The sequence below is a fragment of the Rana temporaria genome, chromosome 10 (genome assembly GCF_905171775.1).
Source record: "Rana temporaria chromosome 10, aRanTem1.1, whole genome shotgun sequence".
Lineage (NCBI taxonomy): Eukaryota > Metazoa > Chordata > Amphibia > Anura > Ranidae > Rana > Rana temporaria.
This window is the reverse complement of record NC_053498.1, coordinates 11,271,238-11,288,421: the sequence shown is the minus strand read 5'-3', so window position 1 is coordinate 11,288,421 and position 17,184 is coordinate 11,271,238. Positions and strand designations below refer to the sequence as shown.

At 46.7% G+C, this 17,184-nt stretch overlaps 1 protein-coding gene across 1 annotated transcript; it reads right to left on the bottom strand.

The window, feature by feature from the left end:
* Nucleotides 1-888: 888 nt before the first annotated feature.
* LOC120916311 (phospholipase A2 inhibitor subunit gamma B-like) lies at nucleotides 889-16,580 on the bottom strand. Its single transcript, XM_040327215.1, has 5 exons — nucleotides 16,394-16,580; nucleotides 13,544-13,657; nucleotides 9,216-9,362; nucleotides 5,090-5,230; nucleotides 889-1,154 (listed from the first exon to the last, which is right to left on the bottom strand). The coding sequence occupies exons 1-5, from the start codon at nucleotides 16,512-16,514 to the stop codon at nucleotides 964-966; spliced, it is 714 nt and encodes a 237-aa protein (XP_040183149.1). The 5' UTR covers nucleotides 16,515-16,580; the 3' UTR covers nucleotides 889-963.
* Nucleotides 16,581-17,184: the final 604 nt, after the last annotated feature.

Sequence of the window (17,184 nt, the reverse complement as noted above, 5' to 3'; positions counted from 1 at the left end):
ACCTCTGCGATTTTTATTTTTTTGTGCAACAAATAAAAAAAGAGTAACAATTTTGTAATAAGTAAGTTTACTACTTCAATGACGGGCACTGATATGCCTGCACTGGTGGGCACTAATAAGGCGGCACCAATGAGGTGGCACTGATGAGCACTGATAGGTGCACTGATGAACACTGATAGGTGGCAATGATAGGCGGCACTGATGGACACTGATAGGTGGCACTGATAGACACTGATAGGTGGCACTGGTATGCGGCACTGATGGGCACTCATAGGTGTCACTGATGGGCACTTGAAGGAAGCACTGATGGGCACTCATAGGCGGCACTGATGGGTACTTATGGGGGCACTGATAGGTGGCACGGATGGGCACTGATGGCATTGGTCACTGATAGGTGGGCACTGATGGGCACAGGTGGGCTCTGATAGGTGGCACTGAGGGACACTCATGGGTGGCACTGATAACACTGGTGGGTGGCATTGCTGGGCATCACTTATTTTATTTGTTTTATAATAGTGCCAGTCAGTGCCCATTTGTGGGCACTGATTGGCATATGTTGGCACATGTGGATGGCCATGGGGGATGTACCTGGCCATCCACATGTTAGGGGCTTCCCTGGTGGTCCTGGCAGCTTCCCTGGTAGTCCAGTGTGGGCATTTGAGGGGGGGCTGCAGACCCCCCCCCCCTGTCAGGAGAGCCGCCAATCGGCTGTCCTCTACTCGCGTCTGTCAGACACGAGTGAGGAAAAGCCAATCAACGGCTTTTCCTGTTTACATCGTGATCAGCCATGGCTGATCGAGTGGTAAAGAGCCTCCGTCGGAGGCTCTTTACCAAGATCAGGGTCAGATTGACACACAGCTGGACATCATATGACGCCCAGTCAGGATAACTGAACCACCGCCCGGCCGTCATTCTGCTATAGGCCCGGGCGGGAAGTGGTTAAAAAAAAGGGGGAGGGGGAACCTACAAGACATTTGATATCAATGAGGCCGCAGCCAATATTAGTAGTGTTAGGATAGAACATAACGCTGTGCTGGCGCCGCATTTCACGGTCACTTTCTTCGTAACGCCTTCTAATTCCATCTTCCAGGATCCCTGGTCGCAGAAACGTTTCGAGGCACAACCACGTGTAGATGCTTCCCTGTTTGGTCCGGCTGAAATACAGAAGAGTAAACACTCATCTAAGGCTAATAAACACTCATCTAAGGCTACTAAACACTCATCTAAGGCTAATAAACACTCATCTAAGGCTACTAAACACTCATCTAAGGCTAATAAACACTCATCTAAGGCTAATAAACACTCATCTAAGGCTACTAAACACTCATCTGAGGCTACTAAACACTCATCTAAGGCTAATAAACACTCATCTAAGGCTAATAAACACTCATCTAAGGCTACTAAACACTCATCTAAGGCTAATAAACACTCATCTAAGGCTAATAAACACTCATCTAAGGCTAATAAACACTCATCTGAGGCTACTAAACACTCATCTGAGGCTACTAAACACTTATCTTAGGCTATAAATCACTCATCTAAGGCTACTAAACACTCATCTAAGACTACTAAACACTCATCTGAGGCTAATAAACACTCATCTAAGGCTACTAAACACTCATCTAAGGCTACTAAACACTCATCTAAGGCTACTAAACACTCATCTAAGGCTAATAAACACTCATCTAAGGCTACTAAACACTCATCTGAGGCTAATAAACACTCATCTAAGGCTATAAATCACTCATCTAAGGCTACTAAACACTCATCTGAGGCTACTAAACACTCATCTAAGGCTACTAAACACTCATCTGAGGCTACTAAACACTCATCTAAGGCTACTAAACACTCATCTGAGGCTACTAAACACTCATCTAAGGCTACTAAACACTCATCTGAGGCTACTAAACACTCATCTAAGGCTATAAATCACTCATCTAAGACTACTAAACACTCATCTAAGGCTACTAAACACTCATCTAAGGCTACTAAACACTCATCTGAGGCTACTAAACACTCACCTGAGGCTACTAAACACTCATCCAAGGCTACTAAACACTCATCTAAGACTACTAAACACTCATCTGAGGCTAATAAACACTCATCTAAGGCTACTAAACACTCATCTAAGGCTACTAAACACTTATCTTAGGCTAATAAACACTCATCTAAGGCTATAAATCACTCATCTAAGGCTAATAAACACTCATCTGAGGCTAATAAACACTCATCTGAGGCTACTAAACACTCATCTAAGGCTACTAAACACTCATCTAAGGCTACTAAACACTCATCTGAGGCTACTAAACACTCACCTGAGGCTACTAAACACTCATCCAAGGCTACTAAACACTCATCTAAGACTACTAAACACTCATCTGAGGCTAATAAACACTCATCTAAGGCTACTAAACACTCATCTAAGGCTACTAAACACTTATCTTAGGCTAATAAACACTCATCTAAGGCTATAAATCACTCATCTAAGGCTAATAAACACTCATCTGAGGCTAATAAACACTCATCTGAGGCTACTAAACACTCATCTAAGGCTACTAAACACTCATCTAAGGCTACTAAACACTCATCTGAGGCTACTAAACACTCACCTGAGGCTACTAAACACTCATCTAAGGCTACTAAACACTCATCTAAGGCTACTAAACACTTATCTTAGGCTATAAATCACTCATCTAAGGCTACTAAACACTCATCTAAGACTACTAAACACTCATCTGAGGCTAATAAACACTCATCTAAGGCTACTAAACACTTATCTTAGGCTAATAAACACTCATCTAAGGCTATAAATCACTCATCTAAGGCTAATAAACACTCATCTGAGGCTAATAAACACTCATCTGAGGCTACTAAACACTCATCTAAGGCTACTAAACACTCATCTAAGGCTACTAAACACTCATCTGAGGCTACTAAACACTCACCTGAGGCTACTAAACACTCATCTAAGGCTACTAAACACTCATCTAAGGCTACTAAACACTTATCTTAGGCTATAAATCACTCATCTAAGGCTACTAAACACTCATCTAAGACTACTAAACACTCATCTGAGGCTAATAAACACTCATCTAAGGCTACTAAACACTTATCTTAGGCTAATAAACACTCATCTAAGGCTATAAATCACTCATCTAAGGCTAATAAACACTCATCTGAGGCTAATAAACACTCATCTGAGGCTACTAAACACTCATCTAAGGCTACTAAACACTCATCTAAGGCTACTAAACACTCATCTAAGGCTAATAAACACTCATCTAAGGCTACTAAACACTCATCTGAGGCTAATAAACACTCATCTAAGGCTATAAATCACTCATCTGAGGCTACTAAACACTCATCTAAGGCTAATAAACACTCATCTAAGGCTATAAATCACTCATCTAAGGCTAATAAACACTCATCTGAGGCTACTAAACACTCATCTAAGGCTACTAAACACTCATCTAAGGCTACTAAACACTCATCTAAGGCTACTAAACACTCATCTAAGGCTACTAAACACTCATCTGAGGCTAATAAACACTCATCTAAGGCTACTAAACACTCATCTGAGGCTACTAAACACTCATCTAAGGCTACTAAACACTCAGGGGTGAATGCAACCTTAAGCAGAAAAAAAATCAGAGGTACAGTCCTTGAAGGAGTCTCTTTGTAATAAAAGTAAAGGTAGGTAAAAAAGGAGCTCCCGGTGTCCAATGAAATGCAAGTTGGAAGGCGAATTTGTAGTCCTTTATTGAAAGTAGCAACAAGTGATCAAGCCAACGCGTTTCGGGGGGGGGGGGGGGGCAAAGATTCCCGCCTTCTTCAGGGCTATCAAAGAAAAATAAGAGTGTACAAAATAGACTGCAAAATGAACACAGAGTTCTTCCTGTTGGCTGTAAATGTACTGTATTTGCTGGTGTATAAGACGACCCCCTAATTTTCCACCTCACTGTGCCCATTGCATACCTCACTGTGCTCATTGCCTACCTCACTGTGCTCATTGCATACCTCACTGTGCTCATTGCCTACCTCACTGTGCCCATTGCCTACCTCACTGTGCCCATTGCCTACCTCACTGTGCTCATTGCATACCTCACTGTGCCCATTGCCTACCTCACTGTGCCCATTGCATACCTCGCTGTGACCATTGCATACCTCGCTGTGACCATTGCATACCTCACTATGCTTATTGCATACCTCACTGTGCTTATTGCATACCTCACAGTGCCCATTGCCATACCTCACTGTGCTCATTGCATACCTCACTGTGCTCATTGCATACCTCACTGTGCTCATTGCATACTTCAATGTGCCCATTGCCTACCTCATTGTGCCCATTGCATATCTCATTGTGCCCATTGCATATCTCACTGTTCTTATTGCATACCTCACAGTGCCCATTGCCATACCTCACTGTGCTCATTGCATACCTCACTGTGCTCATTGCATACCTCACTGTGCTCATTGCATACCTCACTGTGCCCATTGCATACCTCACTGTTCCCATTGCCTACGTCACTGTGCCGATCTCCAGATCTCCATGCCTTATCCCTGTATGCGGAGTCAGACTTCGGGCGTCCATTGTTCAAAAGCCGCGCTCCTCCTCGTCCTGTTCCGTGATAGGTGGAACACTCAGTTTCCCAGCAGAGCCTGTGTTCGGTGTTCTGCTTTTCACGGAGGTCCTCTCGTCCGAGGCCGAGGATGAGAGGACATCCATGATCACGGAACAGGACGAGGAGGCGCGCGCGGCTTTTGAACAATGGATGCCCGAAGTCTGACTCATACGGGGATAAGGCATGGAGATCTGGAGATCGCGAGATCGGCACAGTGAGGTAGGCAATGGGCACAGTGAGGTAGGCAATGGGCACAGTGGGGTATCCAATGGGCACAGTGAGGTAGGCAACGGACACCTGCCATCTGACTGAATCTGCATTACAGGTACCGGCGTATAAGACGATCCCCGACTTTTGGGGGATATTTTTAAGTACAAAAGGTCGTCTTATTAAGTAAATATAAAAAATCCATATGCAATACTTCATATTTACCTGCCTTAAAAATTCAAAAAAATGTAAATATTTACCCGACACTTCTACGATGTATAACGCACACTGATCCTCATCCCCTGTGCAAGACACGTTTTTATTGGCTATACAGTCCAAACCTTCGTTGGGGTCACAGAATGGGCAGCTTTTACCGTTCTCATTGTAATGCAAAGATGGCACTAGAATAACAGAAAAGCAATAAAGTATAAATAAAACTCAGTCCCTGAAATCTCATACAGTGGAACCTCGGATTACGAGCATAATCCGTTCCAGGAGAATGCTCATAATCCAAAGTACTTGCATATCAAAGCGGGTTTTCCCATTAAAGTCAATGGAAATTAAAATAATTTGTTCCGCACTGACTTCAATGGGGTGCAATACCGAATGCGGCCAGAGGTGGGGGGGCGCCAGAGAGTGCCAAAAAGGCCAGAGGACACTTTGGGCGGGATTCACAAAGGACTTACGACGGTGTATCTCCACGTACGCCGTCGTAAGTCTGAATGTGCGCCGTCGTATCTTTGCGACTGATTCATAGAATCAGACACGCCTCACTGTTGCCTAGATACGAGCGGCGTAAGTCTCCTACGCCGTCGTATCTTGGGGTGCATATTTACGCTGGCCGCTAGGGGCGCTTCCGTATATTTCTGCGTCGAATATGCAAATGAGCTAGATACGCCGATTCACGAACGTACTTGCGCCCGGCTTATTAAAATACGCTGTTTACGTAGGGCGTATGACCGGCGTAACTTTACCCCTCATAAAGCACGGGGTAAGTCATGTTAAGGTATGGACATCGGAACAACGTCGTATTTTACGTCGTTTGCGTAAGTCGTACGTGAATGGGGATGGGCGTAGGTTACGTTCACGTTGACTAAGCATTGAGCCGGCGTAATTTACGGAGAAAATTCGACGTGATACTGAGCATGCGCGCACATGCGCCGTTCGTTAGGCGCGTCATTTATGTGGGGTCACGATTCATTATCATACAACACGCCCCCTACCAGCCTACTTTGAATTACGCGGGCTTACGCCGGCCCATTTACGCTACCCTGACGCAACTTACGGACCAAGTGCTTTGTGAATACTGCACTTGCCTGTGTAAGTTGCGGCGGCGTAGCGTAAATAGGATACGCTACGCCCAACTAGAAATACGCCATTGTATCTGAATTTAGCCCTTTGGCTCAATTCCTGCGCCCCCGTACCTCAGGCCAAATGGGGTACTGCAGGCCAATGGTAGACTTTTCTCGGCTCCTGCGCCCCTGTACATCAGGCCAAATGAGGTACTGCAGGCCTATTTTCGGCTCTGCTCGGCTTCTGCGCCCCCGTACCTCAGGCCAAATGAGGTACTGCAGGCCTATTTAGCTTGAATTCTGCTCGTCTTGCGAGTCAACACTCACAATCCGAGTCAGAATAAGAAAAAAAAATTTGCTCGCAAATCAAAACGCTCTCAAACCAAGTAACTCTTAAACTGAGGTTCCACTGTGTAAGCTTTAACATGTTATTTCAAAAGTTACTTTCACGGCCAGTTCACACCATATGCAGTCCCAGTTCAGTGTGTTTTTTTTTTTTCCCCTACATTAACCACTTAAGCCCCGGACCATTTTGTTGCTAAATGCCCAGGCCAGGTTTTGCGATTCGGCACTGCGTCGCTTTAACAGACAATTGCGCGGTCGTGCGACGTGGCTCCCAAACAAAATTGGCGTTCTTTTTTCCCCACAAATAGAGCTTTCTTTTGGTGGTATTTGATCACCTCTGCGGTTTTTATTTTTTGCGCTATAAACAAAAATAGAGCGACAATTTTGAAAAAAATGCAATATTTTTTACTTTTTGCTATAATAAATATCCCCCAATAACATATATAACAATTTTTTTCCTCAGTTTAGGCCGATACGTATTCTTCTACCTATTTTTGGTAAAAAAAAATCGCAATAAGCGTTTATCGATTGGTTTGCGCAAAATTTATAGCGTTTACAAAATAGGGGATAGGTTTATTGCATTTTTATTAATTTTTTTTCTTTTACTACTAATGGCGGCGATCAGCGATTTTTTTCGTGACTGCGACATTATGGCGGACACTTGACCATTGTCATTTTCACAGCAAAAAATGCATTTAAATTGCATTGTTTATTGTGAAAATGACAGTTGCAGTTTGGGAGTTAACCACAGGGGGCGCTGTAACATTTAGGGTTCACCTAGTGTGTGTTTACAACTGTAGGGGGGTGTGGCTGTAGGAGTGACATCATCGATAGAGTCTCCCTATAAAAGGGATCACTCGATCGATGTGCCGCCACAGTGAAGCACGGGGAAGCCGTGTTTACATACGGCTCTCCCCCGTTCTTCAGCTCCGGGGAGCGATCGCGACGGAGCGGCTATAAACGAATAGCCGCGCCGTCGTCCCGGATCGCTCCCCGCGGGTATCCGACCGCCGCATGTAGCGGGGGGGGGTCCCGATCGGACCCCCGACCCGCGGAAAGGCGGGGACGTACATGTACGCCCATCTGCCTGTCCGTGCCATTCTGTGGACGTACATATACATGCGGCGGGCGCCAAGTGGTTAAAAAACGCATGGAAATTAGATTATATGGTTTTCAATGGCATAGTTCACATCAGTGCGGTCAGTTCCAGAAAAAAAAGAACATGTTCCATCTTACAGTAAAACCTTGGTTTGAGAGTAACTTGGCTTGAGAGCGTTTTTTGCAAGACAAGCAAAAGATTTTAATACATTTTGCCTTGATATACAAGCGATGTCTTGATATAAGAGTAGCGTCATGTCACAACTGAGTATAAATGAGAAGAGAGGAGCCTCTAAGTGTAGCAATATGGTTACATTTAGCAACATATTGCTACACTTGCTATACTCCTCTCTCCTCTTTTAATCTGCATTCACATCTAGGCGGACGAAATCGCGGCGTTTTGTCGCCGCAAATCGCGGTAAAAATAGCGGCGTTTTGTACCGCGATTTGCGGCGACAAAACGCCGGTATTGTCCGCCTAGATGTGCCCCAAGATGACCCCCTCTATGGAGATGATTGCCATCTCCTAGCCGAACGCTCGAAGACGCCTGAAAAAAAGGTCCGGGACCTTTTTTCACGCGGCAGGCGTCCGGCGTTCGGCGTGGAGATGTGAACCATCTCCATAGAGGGACATCTGTTTTCAGCCCTCTGGCGGCAGCGGCGTAGCGCTACAGGCGTAAAAACGCCTAGGTGTGAATGGGGTCTCATACTCTGGGGCAGTGGCGGTGCGTCCAGGCCCGGATTTCCCACAAGGTCACTGAGGCCAGGCCTTGGGGCGGCAGGGCGCCAAGGGGCGGCAGTGGCATAGAGTCCCCCGACGCCCGGAACAAACAGTTAAGGGCGGTAAGTTATGGGGGAATCCGCTCGCTCGTTAACAAGTGATTGCGGCAATGTCGCCAAAATCACTTGTAAAATATGTGCTCCCGTCCGTCCTCCCCTCCCCCCCCCCCCCCACCCCACATACCTATCTCTGCTGGCTCTGTCTTCGGGACTCCGTCCTCCCCCCGGCCACCGAGTCTGTCTCCTGTCCCTGCTGCCGATGTACACAGTGAGAGGGGAGAGCTGTGCTTATCCCATCTCAACTGTGACAGGAGTTCTAGCACAGTGCTAGGACTCCTGTTTTGGAGATGACAGGGTCAATAAAGAGAACATGTCACCTCCAATTGCTATCACACAGGAAATTGTTTTCTCCTGTGTGATAGCAAAAAAAAAAAAAAATGATAACAAATAAATAAATAATAAGAAATAATAATTAAATTAATGAAATAAAGTAAAGTTTAAAAAAAGTAATAAGAAAAATAATAAGAAAATGATACAAATTTTTTTAAAAAGTAAGCGACAAGCTACAAATAAATAAAAATAAAAAAAAGTGATAAAAAAGTAAAAAAACAAACAAAACATATTTGATCTGACCGTGCCGCACATTCTCCGTTGATTTGGGGGGGTCGGGGGTCGGTTGGCGGGGAGGGGGTGCATTGTGGAACCTGGCCTTGGGGCGGCAGGGAGAGCAAATCCGGCCCTGGGTGCATCCATAGAGGGCCACCTAGCAACGCCCCTGCCTGTACCAGTAGAAGATGCAGGGGAAACTACATAACGCACTCCACACCAGTCATACTCTGGGGTAGGTGATGCCAATGCTTCTGTATACATACAGACAGGAGGGGGCGGTGTGCAGTAGTCTGATTCACAGCAGGTGGCGCTGAATCTCTCTTTTCTGACTCGGAGATCCATCACTCCAGATTTTCCACAGATGCTCTTTTCTCCACAGCCTCTGATGAAATAGTTCATTGGATTCGGTTCTGTAAAAAAAAACAAATGCAAAAAAAAAAGGATTTATTTACTTTTAGAAGGTCTATAAACTTGTAGAAAGAAGTCCCATCTATTCCTTTTTTTTTTTTTTGGGAACATCACCTCCTCCCCCCCCACGAAAATTGTATACAGATCTTTAATAATTGTGTACGGCCGTGCCAAGGAGAGCCACCAGAGGGCGCATAGCGGGGGAAACCCGGTGTGCGTGGCTGGCGGGTGCGATCGCGTGCACGCGCGGGAGCAACGGGGTTTGTGCGTGTAAACAAATTCCCATGCGGTCTGAGGAGAGAAGGACAGATTGGGGGTTATTTATGAAAGGCAAATCCACTTTGCACTACAAGTGCAAACTACTAGCTGGATTCAGAGAGAGCGCCGCATCTTTGCGGCGGCGTAGCGTATGGTATTTACGCTACGCCGCCGTAAGTCAGAGAGGCAAGTGCTGTATTCACAAAGCACTTGCCTCCTAACTTACGGTGGCGTAGCGTAAATATGGCCTGCATAAGCGCGCCTAATTCAAATGAGGATGGGGGGGCGTGTTTTATGTAAATGATTGGTGACCCGACGTGATTGACGTTTTTTACGAACGGCGCACGCGCCGTCCCTGTACATATCCCAGTGTGCATTGCTCCAAAGTACGCCGCAAGGACGTATTGGTTTCGACGTGAACGTAAATGACGTCCAGCCCCATTCACGGGCGACTTACGCAAACGACGTAAAATTTTCAAATTTCGACGCGGGAACGACGGCCATACTTAACATCGGCTAGGCCAGCTATTTGTTCGACTAACTTTACGCTGGGAAACGCCTTACGTAAACGGCGTAGCTTTACTGCCATGGGCGCACGTACGTTTGTGAATCGGCGTATCTAGGCATTTACATATTCTACGCCGAACTCAACGGAAGCGCCACCTAGCGGCCAGCGGAAAAATTGCACCCTAAGATACGACGGCGCAGGCTGTCGTATCTTAGATAGGTTTAAGTGTATCTCAGTTTGGGAATACACTTAAACTTAGGACGGTGCAGATTCCGAGTTACGTCGGCTTATCTACTGATACGCCGGCCTAACTCTCTCTGAATCCAGCTATACGGGCCAGATTCACAAAGAGATACGACGGTGTATCTCCTGATACACCATCGTATCTCTGACTTACACTGGTCGTATATATGCGCCTGATTCATAGAATCAGATACGCCTAGATAGGGCTAAGATCGGACAGTGTTACACTGTGTTACACTGTTGGATCTTATTTTCAATTTGAAAATGGCGCCGGGGGCGTTCCCGCTGATTTACGCTGAATAATATGTAAATCAGCGAGATACGCAAATTCACGAACGTACGCGGACCCGACGCAGTGTTGTTACGACATTTCCGTAGCGGTTTTCCCAGTGTATACTTACCCCTGCTTCTATGAGGCGCAGCCAATGTTAAGTATAGCCGTCGTTCCCGCGTCGAGTTTGAATTTTTTTACGTCGTTTGCGTACGCCGATTCAGAAACCCGCGCGGCGCAAGTTACGCTCACGTCGAAACCACTGACGTCCTAGTGACGTCAGTGGGAGCAATGCACGCCGGGAAATTTTGCGGATGGCGCATGCTCATTTAAATCGGCGCGGGAACGCGCCTGATTTAAATAGTACACTCCCCCTAACAGCGGAATTTGAATTCCGCCGGGGGTTTTACGATCCGCCGCCGCAAGTTTGGAGGTAAGTGGTTTGTGAATTACCCACTTGCCTCTCAAACTTGCGGCAGCGGATCTTAAATCAGATAGATCGAGTGGATCTAAAGATCCGCTGATCTACGTGAATCTGGCCCTGTAAGTGCAAAGTGCACTGAAAGTACACTTGGAAGTGCAGTCGCTGTAGATCCGAGGGGGACATGCAAGGAAAATAAAAAACAGCATTTTAGCTTGCACATGATTGGATGATAAAATCAGCAGAGCTTCCCCTCCTTTCAGATCTCCCCCTCAGATTTACAGCGACTGCACTTCCCAGTGTACTTTCAGTGCAATTTGCGCTTGTAGTTTGCGCTTGTAGTGCAAAGTGGATTTGCCTTTTGTAAATAACCCTCATGAGAAAACACTAACTGTCATCTCCTATAGTGAGTCCCCTCCCCCCCACCCCCCGCCACAGTTAGAACACACACTAGGGAACACAGTTAACCCCCTTGATCGCCCCCTAGTGTTAACCCCTTCCCTGTCAGTGACAATTACACATTAATCAGTGCATTTTTGTAGCACTGATCGCTCTGTGAGTGTCAATGGTCCCAAAAATGTGTCAAAAGTGTCCGACCTGTCCGCCGCAACGTCCCAATACCGCAAAAAAATGCACATCACCGCCAAAAATAAAATAAAAATAAAAACGCCATAAATCTTTCCCGTGGTTTGTAAACACTATGGGCCAGATTCAGAAAGAATGGCTTAAGTTTAGGCGGGCGTAGCGCATCTCATATATACGCTACGCCGCCGTAACTTAGAGCGGCAGGTCCCGTATTCACAAAGAACTTGCGCCCTAAGTTACGGCGGCGTAGCGTAAATGGGCCGGCGTAAGCCCGCGTAATTCAAAGTAGGCTGGTAGGGGGCGTGTTGTATGGAAATAAATGGTGACCCCGCGTAAATGACGCGCCTAAGGAACGGCGCATGCGCACGCATGCTCAGTATCACGTCGAGGCGGCTCTCTAATTAGCCAAATTTGCCTGAGCTCGATCACTAATAAGAACTGACCAACTGGCTCCATCTTTAAAAGGCACACCGGGCGGGCTGAAAGTCCACGTGGGGCCCTAAAGCAGCTGAGCTGCTTCTTCAGCCCGCGCCGCTCGCTATCCCCTATCCAGCTGCCCTATGACTGTCTGGGAAGTGGAAGGAGGAGCTCCGGTAGATGGACCCTATAGGAAGAGTGGGGAATTTTGCCTCACAAAGCCTAGAGCCGCCTCTGTATCTTCAGCAGATGTGTCGTTACCGGCGGCCAGGGCCGCTGATAAGCCAGTACAACTGGCCCTGTTGTAGGGGGCCCCGGGCCAGCAGGGGCCCGGATGGCAACCCCCTTTAAAAAAAAAAAAATGTTTTTTTTTGTTGTTTTTTTAGGGGTCCGGAGGCCCACAGGGTCTCAGATGACAACTCCCCTTTTTTTTATTTATTTTTTATAAAAAATATATATATTTTTTTTAATATATTTTTATTTTTATTTTTTATTAAAGGGACAAATTTTTTTTCTTAAGGGTACCAGGGGCCCGGAGATCCCCAGGGCCCGGGATGAAAACACCCCTTTTTTATAAAAAAATAAATACATTTTTATAAATTTTTTCATTTCATATATATATATATATATATATATATATATATATATATATATATATATATATATATATATCTTTATATTTATAATTATTAAAGGTCCCCAGGGCCCCGGATGGCAATCCCCCTTTTTTTATAATTTTTTTTTTTTCATATTTTATTTCATTTTTTTTTTTTATTCTTTATATATGTATATATATATATATATATATATATATATATATATATATATATATATATATATATATATTAAAGGGCTCATGAGGTCTCCATGTGGCAAACCCCCTTTTTTTTTTTCTAAATGTCTTTTTTTTTTTTTTATTAAAGGGCCCAGAGGTCCCCAGGGCCCTGAATGGCAACCCCCCCCCTTTTTTTTTATATAAATGTTTATTTATTTATTTTATATATTTTTTTATTTTTATTTTTTCATTTTTCATTTTTATTAATAATTTGTAAAGGGCCCCCCTCCGCTTCTCAATTCGCGGCAGCCCCCCCCCCTCCCGATTCTCAATTTCAATTTCAGACGGCAGCCCCCCCCCCCCCCCCCCCGTTCTCTGCTCCAGGTGCCTACCAATGCCGCCAATCCCATAACGTGCTGCAGAGACAGTTTCAAGGCGGGGCCAGGGGTGGAGCTAAAGGCGGGACCAGGGGTTGAGCTGAAGGGGGCCCCGTCAGGTAGGCTGTTCGGGGCCCCTGGATTTCTATCAGCGGCCCTGCCGGCGGCTCTCGGGAGTGACGTCATCTCGGCTCCGGCCAATCACAGCGATGCATACTAGCTCGTTATACCTTTGTCTTGCAGGTTGTTTTTTTTTTTTCTCCTTTTTCCGTTTTTTTTTTTCTTTTAGAATAAATCAAAAATTCTCATACAACCTCACGGAGCTTACCTGGATATATAGATTGATATAGAGATATGCAAACAAGGTCAGAAGAGCAGGTTACGTTGTTACCGGTGGACGAGGGATCTGAGCTTACACCCTCCGTACAGACGAGGGCGCAACCTGCAATGTGAGAAGATACATTGTTTCCGCCATTCAGAGTATTAACCCTTTCATGAAAGGAACAAATTTAACAGCCTCAGTGAGCATCAGTTAATCGGTCAACGGCCGGCTCCTGCACATATACGTCGGCAGAGCGGCACGGCTTGGGCGGAGCAACGTATATTTACGTCACTTTAAAATTCCCGCCGTACCCCTGGCGCGAGCTCCGTGCCCATGGACTCGATGTCCGCCGGTGTCCCGCGATCGGGTCACAGAGCTGCAGAACTGGGAGAGGCAAGTGTAAACAAGCAGGGCCGCCGTCAGGGGGGTACAGGCAGTGCACCTGTAAGGGGCCGGGAAGTCCCCAGGTGCCCGGATGGCAACCCCCTTTTTTATTTTATATTTTTAAATTAAAAAAAAAAAAATCAATATTCTTTTTTTTTTTGTTTGTCAGTACACCTGTAAGGGGCCCGGAGGTCCCCAGGTGTTTGGAAGTGCCTATCAGAGCCAGCGGCTAGATAGGCTTTCCGATTACAGCCTGTTGGCTCCAATCGGCTTCCAAATAGTTAACCAGGGGATGCAGGGGGTGTGGTCTGGTTACCGGTAACCTGATTGGCTGAAGGGACATGGAGGGCGGGACTTGGGAGAAGACATCGAGGGAGCGTGGCTGACCCAAGAAAGGTAAGTGTCGGGGGACGGGGAAGCAATCTGGCGTCAATTGCTGGGCACAGTGGTGACAATTGCTGGGCACAGTGCAGTGGTGACAATTGCTGGGCACAGTGCAGTGGTGACAATTGCTGGGCACAGTGCAGTGGTGACAATTGCTGGGCACAGTGCAGTGGTGACAATTGCTGGGCACAGTGGTGACAATTGCTGGGCACAGTGCAGTGATGACAATTGCTGGGCACAGTGCAGTGATGACAATTGCTGGGCACAGTGCAGTGATGACAATTGCTGGGCACAGTGGTGACAATTGCTGGGCACAGTGCAGTGGTGACAATTGCTGGGCACAGTGGTGACAATTGCTGGGCACAGTGCAGTGATGACAATTGCTGGGCACAGTGCAGTGGTGACAATTGCTGGGCACAGTGGTGACAATTGATGGGCACAGTGCAGTGGTGACAATTGCTGGGCACAGTGGTGACAATTGATGGGCACAGTGCAGTGGTGACATCTGATGGGCACAGTGCAGTGATGACAATTGCTGGGCACAGTGCAGTGGTGACAATTGCTGGGCACAGTGGTGACAATTGATGGGCACAGTGCAGTGGTGACATCTGATGGGCACAGTGCAGTGATGACAATTGCTGGGCACAGTGCAGTGGTGACAATTGCTGGGCACAGTGGCTGCATTTGATGGCATGGCACGTTTGATGGCACAGTGATTCTGCAATTGATGTTCTTTTTTTTGTTTGTTTGCTCATCCATGTCTTTATGGACCTTGCTTTGTACACTGGAGTGCATTCATGTTGGAACAGGAAGGTGCCGTCCCCAAACTGTTCCCACAAAGTTGGGAGCATGAAATTGTCCAAAATGTCTTGGTATGCTGATGCCTTAGGAGTTCCCTTCACTGGAACTAAGGGGCCAAGCCCAACCCCTGAAAAACAACCCCCCACCATAATCCCTCCTCCACTATATGATTTCGACCAGTGCGCAAAAAGGTCCACAAAGACATGGATGAGTGAGTGTGGGGTGGAGGAACTTAACTGGCCTGCACAGAGTCCTGACCTCAACCCAATAGAACACCTTTGGGAAGCTAGGCACAGGGGCATATGGAGGGACACTGCCATGCAAGTATAGCAGCTGACACTAAAAATCCAGGCACAGACCCAGCTGGAGGGATGCCAAGGCTGCCATTTTTTATAATAGCACCAGCAGCAGTGAAAATAGAGACTCCCAATAGCGCCAGTCAAGTAAATGTCACATGGCTATCTAGGGGGGGTGCTGGGTAGGGCTGAGCCCCCCCAGATTTCAGTTGTGCCGCTCCCCCATGCTCACAACCTCCCCCACAGCCTTGGGGTCGCCACTGAAATCTGGGGGGTGCAGCCTACACCAGCTACCCCCTAGATACAGCCACGTGGCTGTATGTTGCAGTCTTTTACTTTCAAAATACAAAATATAACAATACAATTACCATATTTATCGGCGTATATCGCACACTTTTTTGCCCTGAAAATCAGGGCAAAATCGTGGGTGCGCGATATACGCCGATACCCGCTTTCCCGCGCCGAGTTTTGAATACTGCGCCGACATATACCGAGCGCAGTACACTCGGGTATAGTCGGCCAGTCTCAGCTTCTTCCGCGGTCACGTCCTGGACGTACAGGAGTACAGGACGTGAGCGCGACAGTTGCCGAGCCTGCCCGAGTGTACTGCGCTCGGTATATGCTGGCGCAGTATTCAAAACTCGGCGCGGGAAACAAGCGGGGAGGACGCGAGGACGCCGGACCCGACGAAGAGGACACCCGAAGCCGCAGACAGACGCCGGATTCGCCGATGGACGCCGCGCAAGACATCAAAACTGTAAATACAAAAAAACTCTTTTTTTCCACAGGAATGGGGGCAACTTTAGGGGTGCGCGCTATACGCGGGAGCGCGCTATACCCCGATAAATACGGTACATTTCTGTCTAACAAAGTTGAAGTTTTATTACTTAGATAGGCCAGTCCTCCCGATCCCCCCCCCTCGGTGTGCCAGCAGGTGAGGGATCTTCTCCCCGCACCCACTGTCACAATTTAAAAATGGACACGGACTCACCCGGTGTCACAAGACCTGAAATGAGGCACACGGCTGCGAGGAAGGAATTCATGGCGGAAGATAATAGGGAAAAATCCACCGGAAATGATACAGGCTCATTTATACCAAGGTGATAAATCATTAACTTCAGGGAATAAAAGATAAGAGCAATTTATATCTTTCTCAGCTACCTTTGATACTATTGATCACCCCCTCCCCCTCCGCCTCAAAAAACTCCACGCCTTATTTTTTTTCCGTGACGTACTCTTCGCTGGTTCTCTTCCTACATATCCAACCACATCTAGTGTCACGTACAATTCTACTTCCTCCTCTCCTCTTCTTTTCTCTGTTGGGCCCCCCAAGGCTCTGTTTTTGGACCTCTTATATTCTCAATCTACACCTCCTCCCTGGGTCAGCTGATAGGTCCCCCCCCCCCCATGGCTTCCAATACCATCTCTATCCCGATGACACCCAAATTTATCTCTCTACCCCTCAGCTCACTCCCTCCGTCTCCTCACGTATCACTAACTTACTAACAGAGATATCAGCTCCCGAGCCTCTCCCATCCTTTGGAACTCCCTACCCCAATCTGTCCGATTATCTCTTACTCTGTATGCTTTTAGACGATCCCTGAAAAATTGTCTCTACAGAGAAACCTATTCTGCCCCCCTACTAACAACTGTGCATTTATTTTCTCCATCCGGTTATTACCTTTTGTATCACTTGACCCTCCCTCCTTCCGTGTTTCCCCCGAAAATAAGCCCGGGTCTTATATTAAAGGGGTTGTAAAGGTACAATTGATTTTTTCCTAA

Bases quoted from the DNA above. Each gene is read 5' to 3' on its own strand.
- LOC120916311 (XM_040327215.1), bottom strand. From the start codon at position 16,514: ATGATTTATCACCTTGGTATAAATGAGCCTGTATCATTTCCGGTGGAT. The intron at 13,658-16,393 runs GTGAGTCCGTGT...CTCACATTGCAG, and splicing joins TTCAGGTCTTGTGACACCGG to GTTGCGCCCTCGTCTGTACG. The intron at 5,231-9,215 runs GTATGTATACAG...CTGTTATTCTAG, and splicing joins CACACCGCCCCCTCCTGTCT to TGCCATCTTTGCATTACAAT.